The 12,087-nt window shown below is 34.4% G+C and overlaps 2 protein-coding genes across 3 annotated transcripts in view; one reads left to right on the top strand and one right to left on the bottom strand.

The window, feature by feature from the left end:
* Positions 1–240: 240 nt before the first annotated feature.
* The window catches only part of LOC130993427 (protein SGT1 homolog), a 77,681-nt gene continuing 65,834 nt past the window's right edge, over positions 241–12,087 (top strand). The window contains exon 1 of the mRNA XM_057918308.1: positions 241–274. The gene's annotated coding sequence lies outside the window, so the exon portion shown is untranslated. The remainder of the gene's footprint in view (positions 275–12,087) is intronic.
* On the bottom strand, positions 6,165–8,049 carry LOC130993429 (beta-carotene hydroxylase 2, chloroplastic-like). 2 transcript variants are annotated; one of them, XM_057918311.1, is made up of 7 exons: positions 7,279–8,049; positions 7,153–7,212; positions 6,999–7,070; positions 6,776–6,910; positions 6,566–6,691; positions 6,411–6,467; positions 6,165–6,326 (listed from the first exon to the last, which is right to left on the bottom strand). In XM_057918311.1, the coding sequence occupies exons 1-7, from the start codon at positions 7,825–7,827 to the stop codon at positions 6,246–6,248; spliced, it is 1,080 nt and encodes a 359-aa protein (XP_057774294.1). In that variant the 5' UTR covers positions 7,828–8,049; the 3' UTR covers positions 6,165–6,245. The 2 variants fall into 2 exon arrangements, with proteins under 2 accessions (XP_057774294.1, XP_057774293.1); XM_057918310.1 differs by lacking the exon at positions 7,153–7,212 and having other exon boundaries at positions 7,279–7,947.

Raw genomic sequence — 12,087 nt, 5'->3', positions numbered from 1 at the left:
ATGAGTGGTTGTGGTTGAATTGATTGTGAGATTCTGTAAAAATTAGTGGTTGTGGTTAAAAAGAGAAAGTGGGGCTATGTCCCAAAATGGAAGTGATACATTCTTATGGCACGAACGAAAATGGAAAATGTGATACACTCTTACGGAAAGGAGGGAGTACATTTTTTTAATCCCTAATTTTTTGGGTTAATTACGCCAAAAACCATGAACTATACCCCAATTTCCAACTTTTCCATGAACTTTTTTTTTTTATCAAAAATTCCCTAAACTTAATGTGTTGAACAATTTTTCCATAACTTTCAAGAATCCCCAAATTCATAGCTGACATGGCATGTTTTAAGTGACCGGATATATGATATGGCATCGCCGGCGGAGAATTGGAACGACGTCGTTTAATTGGAGGTAAACGACGTCGTTTAACATTAGCCCCCCTTTCTGAGCCCTAATTTCAACGGAGGCGAAGGCGGAGAAAATCGGCGGAGGCGAAGGCGGAGGATCAGTGCCGGAGATGCAGTGCAGCGGCATACTGGTTTGTAGCAGCGACCTCGCGCGGTGCTGGTTTGCTATTGCCCGTTCTCGTGCGGCGCCGGACGCTAACCTTATCGCAATAATTGACGTCTCTTCGATTTTGGATAGAGGGGTGGATCTGAGGGGGTGGGCGGCGGCAGGGGCGCCAAATCTGGTGCGGCGGCGGGTGGAAGGAGGTGAAATTAAGGTTTGGGGGTGGGGGAAACGGGGGAGACGAAATTAAGGCTGGGGCGCCGGATCTACTTTCGCCCTCTTTCTTCCCTCCTTTCTCGCTTTCTCGGTCGGACGACCATTGACGAAGAGCCAACGCTGCTCTATTATGCTCTGCTCTACTCTACTATGCTCTATTATGCTCTGCTTTGCTCTACTATGCTCTATTCTGCTCTGCTCTGCTCTACTATGCTCTATTCTGCTCTGCTCTGCTCTACTATGCTCTACTCTGCTCTACTCTTCTATACTCTGCTCTATTCTACTCTGTTCTGCTCTACTCTGCCCTGCTGTAAACCCTACCCCCTCTCCTTGAAGTCCGACGACTGCACAGCCATAGGGCTGTCGCCGCAGAGCTCCAGATCCCCCATCTTCTTACACCTCCCCTGCGCTTTGATTGGACAACAACCTGACCACCACCGCGCAAACGAAGAGAATACATGTGTAACTGTTTCTGACGTGGAGGAGGAGTCCGTCGGACATGGAGGAGGAAAGGTGGTGGGCGGTGGAGAGAGGGGGGCAGCGGATCTGGTGGGGCAGTGGTGTTTGCCGGACATGGAAGGGGGGAAGAGAAAGAGAATGATTTTTTGTTTTTTTTTTCAAGTGTCAATTTTTAGTCCAAATAGACGCCACGTCAGCTCGATATTACCACGTAGGCAACAAGTCAGCCCGGAGCTTCACCGGAGAAAAAAGTATGGAAAAATTGTTCAACACATTAAGTTCAGGGAATTTTTGATAAAAAAAAAAGTTCATGAAAAAATTGAAAATTGGAGTATAGTTCATGGTTTTTGGCATAATTAACCCTAATTTTTTCTATAACTACCTATCCTACTTTTCACTAATTACCCCAGATCTCCATTTTTATCTTCTCCATTATTTCATTTTGCACGCTCGCCCCCAAAATAATTGAATCGAATATATTTGGATATGATTTGGTCCTATCGAGTCCTAGTTTATTTTCTAAAAATTATTGTAATGTTTTTTTAATTATTGAATTTTTACAAATTAATGTAACTTTTAATTTTAATTTTTAATTTAATGAAATTTATGTTGTTAAATTTAATTTTAATTGAATTGAAAAGTACATTAAAAATAAAGAGAATAAAAATAATAATAACTTGACTGTAGAGAGTTTCATTATGAAAAAAAGAGTTCAGAAATAATGGAGACTATTTAAAAGGTCTTTGAGGGCTAGGACACGTTTCATCATCTTAAATATACGAAATCTATATATATATGAAACACCAGTTTTTAACGGTAACTTTTTACCGCCAGATTTTCTCTCTCCTTCTATCACTCATTTTATCACACTTTCTCTCTCCTAACTCCCTCATCTCACACGTTTCTCTCACCATCTTTATTAGTATATGATTTTTACCAAATTTTATCTCATTTCTCTTTTTTCTTTTGATTATTTTCTAGAAATCATCAAATTTGATTCGTGAAAAATATTCAATATGGATGTTAAATTAAAGATCGTGACAATATCTTTAATTTGATATAAAAATTATATTTAAAAAAATTGACATAAAAAAATTATAATAGTTTGAAATCATAAAATTAATTTATTCCTCTCTCCTCTCTCCTATTTCCTCTCTCCACTCTCCACTCTTTTTTTTAATATTGAAGTCACGTTAGTATTTTTTTAAATCATATTAGCTCATTTCAAAGCTCTTCAATTTAAAAGTATTGTTTTTAGAGTAGAATTTAAATTAATTTAATATAAATTTATAGCTGAATAATAAATTATATCATCTTAAAAATTATATTTCAGAAATGGTTTCCCCCACTGGGTTTTCAGTGAAAAGGTTTTAATGAGGTTCGGCCCTTAGTCTGCTCCTTCTGTGCTTTCAAGGGTTTTTTTTTTGGTTTTTTCTTTTCTTTTTTTATAAAATCGTCATTTAATATATTTCAGAAATGGTTTAAATTTATTAAATCTTTAATTATGTTTTATTGTTTTTATATTTATTTGTATTAACATATCTACTACTACTATTTTTAATTAAATATTATATTAGATTGCATTTACTATATATTAAACATCAAAATGGCTCATTGAAAAATTATTAATTGGAGAATCAGTATTGATACTATTTAAAAATAAAAAAATAAATTGAACTGCTTAATTTTATAATAGCACGTCTATTTAAATTTAAAAAGATCATGTATATTATTTAAAAATGAATGACAATTATATCATGTTCAACCCATGTTTTTCCACTAATCGATTGATAAAAAAAATAAAAAAAATTGTTTGTAAAGCAACACAAATTAAAATTTAAATGCATATAAAGATAAATATTGTCATATTTATTCAAATTACTTGGCACATATAAACTTACGACTCATCAATAACACCATTATTGAAATAATAATCTATATATAATACTCCCTCCGTCCCAACGAAAGCGGTGCTCTTCTTTTCGCCACGGAATTTAAGGAGAATAAGATTGCAGTGTAAAAATGTGTAAAGGTGTGTGGGGCCACATTGTTTGTAGTGTAAAATTATTACCGAAAAAAATGCACCACTTTCGTTGGGACGATTTAAAAAGGAATACGCACCGCTTTCATTGGGACGGAGGAAGTATAAAAGAGGAGTTTGTTTACCTCCAATTTTTCTCTCTCCTCATAAACTTTCCCTTCAAATTTTATATCTTTTTTTTAATTCTTTTTAAAAAATCATTAATTTCTATTATAAAAATAATGCAAATGGATGTTAAATTAAAGATTGTAAAAAGATCTTTAATTTGATATAAAAATTATAAAAAATAAAATTGAGATTATTAAGTTATGATTGATTAAAATATTAAAATTAATTTTTGTTCGCTCTCATTTATCTATAATGTTGAATATCGTACTCTATTTTCATTGTATTTTCGTTTATTGGTGACAAACATAAGCATATTTCATTTTTTTCCTTTTAAAAAAGTTTACGTGATTTTTAAATATAATTATTTAAACTACAATAATTTTTAATGCAATTAAGGAGGAGGAAATTTGTATTAATTTTGATATGAATTTGTAAATAAAATATTAGTTATATATTTTAAAATTAGAATTTAAAATATTATATATATATTAATTTAATTATGTGTACAAATTATTTATTTATTTATATAACAATTTAATAATATACGATTTGGACTTTTACGAGCCAAAATTATTATATTAAATGATGGCTATTAATTTAGTTATATCGATGTTTTAGTGTAATCGTAACCCGTGCATCGCACGGGAGAGCGTACTAGTTTATATGCTAATCTTGAACAACTATCATCTAAATAAGTTGAAGTCCAAACGTAATTTAACTTCTCAAAATGGATAAAATTAGAGTTAGAGAAGTAAGTAAATTTCTCCATTGTTTGGGATTACTTTTTCACCAATGGAATCGACTTTGTTTGGGTCAGCATATCCTACGTGGCCTAATTTCAGTATAAGGTCCAATTTTGGTTCCGTGGTGTTATTTGAATCGTGAAATATATCTAATTACCATTTTTACGACAAACAGAAAGTGTGTTATTTGTGTGCTGTTCTTCGCTTGCTTACGATATTGCCCGCATATCCCACGTGGCCCATGCCATACGCCATTCCCATTCATGCTAAAACACTTTATATATTGTTTTAGAATTTATAAATTCATTCCAATTTAAAAGTAAACTTTTCAGAAAACTCCAATCTTTTTTTTCATAATTTTATATACAACAATCATGCTACAAATATTTTTTAACTATAATATATTTTTCATCATGTAGGAGATGCTCTATACGAGTTAATGACTTTAAAGTAGTGTCATTCGAAAATGTTTAAATGTCATTTCCCGAATAAAGTAGTGTCATTCTGACAACCAGTTGCACATGAGTATTTGTGTTTCAATAATTAGTTGCAGACCGAGTTATCAATTACGGTCCAATCATGTAAACCAAACACTTGATTAAGGTGAATTATTATATCGGTCATGGCTTATCACTCAAACCAAATACCTAATGCAATTAGAAATAAATTTGAACGAATAAAATTATATTTATATAATTAAAAAATGGAGAATATAACAAAAATTACAACTGAAACCCTCAAAAAAAAAAAAGGAGAAGATAAGTTTCTTGGAGTCTTGGACTGCCAAAGTTTTGCTTCGCCCCTGCCAATGGTTTGTGTTAATCTTTGTTGACGTTGTTGATTGCATAATTTGCTTTAAGCTTCATTCTTTTATGCTCTATACGAGTTTTTTTTTTTTTTTTTTTTAATTATAGGAGATGCTCTATACGAGTTAATGACTTTAAAATGGCATATTTTAATTCATACAAAGAGATTTATAGAGTTGTATGCATATTAAAAGTTTACATTAAATTTAAATTTATGTTATATAAACAAATTTGGATTTGAATTCCTAACCAATTTATTAAAATAATAAAGACGACAAAGGTAGTTTCCAAACAAAAAAGGTAAAGGGGGCAATTCATACATGGGATGAATTAATGAAGTTCACAAGAAAAAGAAAATCAAGTGGCACATGCAGATGCAGATGCAGACAACAATCGCATTCCCATATCAAATTCTTGGAACCATTGTCAGAAAACACAAGGCCAAAAATGACAGCCAACACATAGCTAGTCTCTCGAAACTACTACTCTTGCTCCAACTTTTTCTAGAGATAACAAGTAAATTTCGCCCTCATAATTTTGATGCCAAAAAATATTGGATATCTATGTGTAATATCACATTATTAATCTTTCAAAACCTTTTAGTTTTCCATACCTGAAGACCAATATGAAGAAGATGTTTGATTGAAATTGTAAGTTATTTAAAATAATTTATAAATTTGTTAAGAAGTTTTTTCAAAATATTTACTTATAAATTGTAAAAATAAAATTTAATAATTTATAAGCTCTCTAAAAATAAGATCATCTATCAAACTTATACTCCATCTGTCTCACAAAAACATGAAAATTTGTAAATGGCACGAGTTTTGAATAAATATTAGATAAAAATGTATTGTAAATAGAAAAGAAGTCCCACTTTATGAAAAGTAGAGATAAAATAACAAACAAATTGTGGTAGAATAATGTGCAAAAATTAAAATGTTCATGTTTTTATGAGACGATCCAAACTGACAAAAGATTCATGTTTTTGTGAGATAGAGAGTATTTTTTATAATCTTATATGCCATAATTATTTAACAAATATGATACAATTTGTTATTTTTATTATAGTACTATATTTTTTCAAGTTTTTTTTAGTATTTTTTTTCTTTCAAATAAATACTTCTCTATTTAACAAAATTCTATATCTATTGTATAATCTCAATTATCCTAACACTTTGATTATTTATAAATTTTTGAGAAATTATATCTAACAAACTCTTGAAACATTTCATAAATTATTAAATTTATAAGCTCTTTAAAATAAAATAATAAGATTTCTCGAACAGCCTCTAAGTCAAAAATCATTCATTTCATTTGCTTCAAAATATGCCAACTTCTTTTCTACAAAGAAACAAAAACAAAACAAAAAATTCATCTGGAGTTCTTGGACAATTTAATTCTTCTGTTAATTTCTTCCTCCAACTCTGGGAGCCCTCCTACCTCTTCAAGTTCCTGCAGAAACGATCTCAATCAGATAATCGAATCCCAACAAAATTAAACAAAAAAAAATTACCAAAATTAATAAAATGAATTAACCTTAGGTCCGAGGAACAGGCCATATGGAACGCCGTTAAACTTGTCCGTGTGATGAATCTGAATTCCGAGACAGCAAAATCAAACAAGATCAATTAATTACACAAAGAAAAGGAAGGTCTCCCATTACAATAATCATAACATTAATGGATTCACACCTGGTGAGCCGAAGCTACTCTTCTAAAATAGGGCACCTCCGCGATGGGCCCCACCGGGAATCTCCGGTGCACGAGGCCGTCGTGGACGAACATGTAGGCTATACCAAACACCGTGATTCCCAGGCCCTGCATCAATCCAAATCCCCGTGAGTGAACAAGTGATAATTAAGGAATCGAGTGGAGCGTGAACAGAGAGGATGGGATGCTCACGGCGCCGAAGCAGAGGCCGGGAACGAGGCCTGTGTGGAAGAAACCGTAGGAGAGGAGGGCGATGGCTGGAACGGCGTTAATTATGGCGAAGACGTCGTTAAGTTCGAAAGGTCCTTCTCTTGGTTTATGATGCGACTGCAATCGAAAAAAATAAAAAGAAAATCATGGAATGGGATGGGATGGGACCCTTTCTTGTTGCTGCTGACTATACAATTTAACAAACCTCGTGCATATGCCATAATGAAGCGTGCCACAGAGCTTTATGTGCCCATCTAGCCCAGAACTCCATTCCCACCTGAAAATAAATACTAGTATGAATTTAATTCTGTATATAATTGAAATTGAAATAATGGTGAATTGCCAATGATGCAACTTACGGCAGCACCAACGGAGAGAGCAAATGTACCAAACATTTCTGTGTAAGGTATCTCCCCACCCTGCGCCACACTCGATTAAATTCAGATATTAAACCAATTAATACAAAAAAGGGAGAGGAGATGTACCTCCATGTGCCAGGCAAATCTATAATAAACAGCCATGATAGCCATGGAAGTAATCCCAAAACTCGACATTACGGCCGCCACCAAATACGTAAATCGCTCCGATTTCTTCCTCGCCAACTTCTCCGCCACCTTCTCCGCCACGCTCTCCGCCAGTGAAATCGCCCTCCCAACTCCACCACTCTCTTCTTCTTCTTCTTCTGGCTCCTGAATTGCCCTCAATTTCTCATCCTCCAGAACGAAACAAACCGTCAGATTGGGCCTCCTTCTCCCAGACCTCAAAATCCCGTGAATTCTCTGGAGAGAAGGGGGAATCCGCAGAGCTGGCCTCGGGCTGTGCCTGGAGCGGAGTATGGCCCCCGGAGTGGTGGCGACGGAAATCCCGGCCGCCATAGAAGGTGTATTTTGGAGGGGGGGGTTTAGTAGTGGTTGTTTTGTTTTAACTTCTAAAGAGAGAGAGAGAGAGAGAGAGAAAATGAGTGGGTGGAAGGACGTAGACCACATCTTAGCTTTCATGTGTTCGTTGCTCATTCTCCTTAAATATACCAACATTTCAGCTCCTCTTTTTTTCTGGTGCTCTACTTCTCCAAAATTACGCAACTGCCACTATTATTACTATTAAATATTCCATATAATAAATCTAGAATTATTTCATCTTCTCATTTATTCATTCAATCGCTGATTGACTTCAAAGTTCAAACTTATAAAGCAGCCACGACCAAACTTATATACGAATAGGAGGAGTTTGCTTTAGTAGCATAATCTCTTCTTTTTTTTTTAAACCAATAGCATTTATCTCTTTTATGATCTCTTGTATCTGGATTTTTTATGCTTGGTTTGACTATTTTCAATTTATTGCTTCTCTCATAGGTTGGCACCATACGTGTGATTGCCGATTGGTGACGAAATAATGATTTTCCTATTTTTTTTAACGATAATATAATATGTAAACGCTATTTAATGTGCGTATAGAATAAATCTTATTTTTATGTAATAATCTACTAAATATTGAAAAGTAAATTATATTTGAAAACATATTTATTAACATATATTGATTTCCATCAATCCATCTCTTAGGGCATTTCTAGTTATTTTCATTATTATAACAGCTTTAACACTACATAGCGTAGAATTTCAATTTCATCTCCAACAATGTACTCTATTAATCACAAAAAATAATATTTAAATGCTTTTTTAATTAATCTAGTTTAATTTTGATCAATAAGTGGTTTTTATTGTAATTAATGTAACATAAATACTATAATTTAAAATAATAATAATAATAATATATAAAAGAAAACAATATAAAGCAAATTATAGGGTTGCTGAGTCAGATTTAACGCAATATTATAACAATCTCTATTTTAGAGCAAAAAGAAAACAATATTAGAATGTGGGGAGACAAAATAATACTTCCTCTGTCCCTCATATTTATGCATATCTTTTATTTTTGATACATTTTCCAAATTTATGCACACTCTATTTTTGAATATTATCCACACATAATTTTTATAATTTTATTCTTGTAATTTACGTTATTTACTCATAATCTATTTAACGATATTCTCAATATAAGATTTTTTTTTCACTATCAATATTTTAAATATTCCATTCGTTTCCCAAATAACTTTCTAGTAAGGGACAGTACGAGTTTTAAGAAAAAATTGTTAAATGTATTAGTAATGAAGAAAAATTGTCATAATTAGTATTGAAAATAGTAAAGAGATGTTATAATTAATTTATATTGAAAATAATGAAAAGTTGAAAAGTAAGAATAAATAAAATATTATTAATATTGAGGTAATGTCTTAAAATGGATAAGAAATTATTTGAAGAATGAATGGAGTAATTTTTTATTAAAATTCGTACAACTATCAACTACGCATATTTAGAGAGAAGAAGAGTGAGTAATGCTTAACGCTATTTTACGTGTCTATTAGAGATGATCATAGTAATTGGGGGTTTATAATCTTTGCTGAAAATAGTAAGTTTTGAACATAAGTATTTTGTTATATGAATGAATGCTGGAAGGGTGTTTTTGGAAATAAAGTTTGGGGCAGTCGTGCATGAATGAAGTGGAGTGGAGGTGCGGGGTCCATAATTTGGACATTAGTACAATGACACGTGTCAGCGTGGCAGAAAAGGCACACAAGAACATGAGGTGGACGTTCCATCGGAGGATTGCGAAGAAGCAGAGAAACTGATGAAGATGAGATGAGAAAATCTTCGCACAGAGGTGTCTTTTTCGATATATTTTCAAACTTTTTATTTTTAATGAGAATTCAAATTTTGTGTTTATATTAGATTGATCAATAATCATATTCATATTAAGCTTCAACAAATTCAATGGAGTCAACGATGATTCAAAATCAATTAACCTTAGTGCATTAAAAATAAAATTTAGAGCTAACAGTGCAAAATATGAGTACTTTTTATTTAGTTAAAAAAAATCATACATTCAAAAATAAAAATATATCACAAATAAAAATATACTAATGTACCTACATTTTTGTATAAATAAACAAATGTATCCTTAATTAAAAAAATCTAAAGTAAACATTTTTTTTTTCGTCCCAAAAGATTCCCCTCCTGACATATTTTTGAAAACAATTCCATCAACAATTACCTTTATAATTTTTACTTTTTGTGAAACTTATTTTCACTCATCAAATATATAACTAATTTTTTTTATTAATTTTTTTTATTAAAACTCGTCCCATCATCCCATAAAACGATATTTAAGAGATGAAGTGAGTAATTAATTTCGTTCTCATTTGCAAGCACGCGCCTTATTCTTCCTCCTTCAAGTCCAACTCTAAAATTGGAGCTCGCCTTAAGCTCGTGCGGTGCACCAGCGGGTGGACGACTCTGTCGGTAGGGCTCGAGCTCAGTAGTAGGCCCGACTGAGGTGTTCTTAGAGCAACTGCAGCACCTGTGTCGAAGCCGAGGTCGATCCGCGTCGAAGGAGACGACCGCGCGCTGGAGACGCGGCCAGATGCGAGGCGAGGTCGAAGGCTGGACCCGGGGCGAGGCATGAGGGAGTATGGCGCGTCCTTCGGACGCGCCCAATTTAAAAAAAAATCAAAAATCGTTAATTTTGAATTTAAATTCGACCGTTGCTTAATTTTTTTTATTTTTTTTTATAAAATTCGATCGTTGTTTATCAACGGCTGTTTTGAATTTCTTTTTTTTTTCCCCCTTCTATAAATACCACTCTTCCACTATTTCAAATTCACCAATTTCTTCAACTACAATTCTCTCCCAACAACAATTCTCTCTTCTACATTTCCAAAGATGGATCGTGAATTCGATGAATACCTCGAGCAACAAGGCGGATCGAGGCTTCCAATGATGGGGTTTGCTCCATTTTCACAAGCCTCCAATGTCTTGGCTACGGGAAATGTTCCTACGCCGGCGGCGAACGCCAACGTTCAAGAAGAGCCGGAGGAGGTGAAGCCGAAATCCAAGGGCACCCGCGCTGCATATTCTAGCGAGGAGTCCGAGCTCGTGGCAATATTGTGGGCGGAGGCAACCCACAATCCTGTTTTGGGGACCTCCCAAAAGTTGCTCCAATATTGGGGAGCAATCGCCGAGAAGTTCAACGCGCTCAATACGTCGGGAGTGCCGCCGCGAAAGCCGGACCATCTCAAGTCCCACTTCGCCCGTGTCCAAAAGGAGACAAAATTCTTCGAGGGCTTCTACAACACTTGCAAGGACAATTGGGGGAGTGGTATGAGCGACGATCAAATCTTCCAACAAGCCCAGACGATGTTCGAGGCGAATTTCAAGAAGCAATTCTCCTACGTCAAAGCTTGGAAAGTGCTTCGTGACTGCCAAAGATTCACGTCGCAAGCCGGGGATGTCCACTCCGCCAAAAAGTCGAAGGGCTCCGATGGTGGAGCAACCACTACTTCTTCGGAGCCGAGTGTCACGGCGAGACCCCAAGGCCAAAAAGCGGCAAAGCAAGACAATGGCAAGGCGAAGAAGGGAGAAGGGTCTTCGGGAGGAGGATCGGCGTTCTCCGACGCCCTCGAGAAGGTGGCCGAAAGCATGAGGGAGCATGCTCTCAAAACGGGGGAAATCGCCGAGGTCAAAAAAATGCAAGCCGAGATGAAACGGGAGGAGATGGATATGAAGCTCTTGAACAAGGACACGACGGGTATGACGGATGCACAATTGGCCGTTCACAACCACCTAGTCCAAGAAGTGCTCAAGCGTCGAGGGCTTATTTAAATTAGGAAATTATGTTATTTTTTATTTTATTATCGTATTTTAATTATGTTTTTAATTTTATTTAAATTATTGTAATGTAGAATTTTAATTTTAATAAAATTTTAATTTTAAAAATAAAAGTGTAGAAATATGAATTTTGTGGAAATGGGGATCTAAGCACCCACCTAAGACACAATGCATTGGAGAGAGGTGTGTCTTAGGTGGGGCCCACTCCTAAGACACCCCTCTAAGCAACAAGCATTGGAGTTGCTCTTAGTGCATCAAAATGTATAAATAGATCTCTGCGCACATTCATGTATTAGTTAATTTTAACATTAATTATCTTCTTATATATTCTTGCAAAATCTTTTAGCAAATATATATGGGAATATAATAGGGACATACATCTAATATTATTAAGACTTTCAGAAGAGCCTCAAAGAAAATCTCGAGCTCCGAATTGGAGAAGGGGCTATCTCTAAGTAATATTTGAGTTTATTTATATAAAAAGTAATTGGTGTATAAATACATGAACTTTAGAGCATCCACAATGGAGAGTCAAGGTGGCTCTTAAATGTGGTCCCCACCATTTAAGAGCCC

The sequence above is a fragment of the Salvia miltiorrhiza genome, chromosome 7 (genome assembly GCF_028751815.1).
Source record: "Salvia miltiorrhiza cultivar Shanhuang (shh) chromosome 7, IMPLAD_Smil_shh, whole genome shotgun sequence".
Lineage (NCBI taxonomy): Eukaryota > Viridiplantae > Streptophyta > Magnoliopsida > Lamiales > Lamiaceae > Salvia > Salvia miltiorrhiza.
The sequence above is the reverse complement of the archived record's forward strand: the minus strand, read 5'-3'. Positions and strand labels throughout refer to the sequence as shown.

What these genes read in the sequence shown, in the direction of transcription:
- LOC130993429 (XM_057918311.1), bottom strand. Translation starts at nt 7,827, where the DNA reads ATGTTGGTATATTTAAGGAGAATGAGCAACGAACACATGAAAGCTAAG. An exon ending in GATTTGCCTGGCACATGGAG is followed by an intron (nt 7,213 to 7,278) that starts GTACATCTCCTC and finishes AGTGTGGCGCAG; the next exon opens with GGTGGGGAGATACCTTACAC. An exon ending in GAGTAGCTTCGGCTCACCAG is followed by an intron (nt 6,468 to 6,565) that starts GTGTGAATCCAT and finishes CTCGGAATTCAG; the next exon opens with ATTCATCACACGGACAAGTT.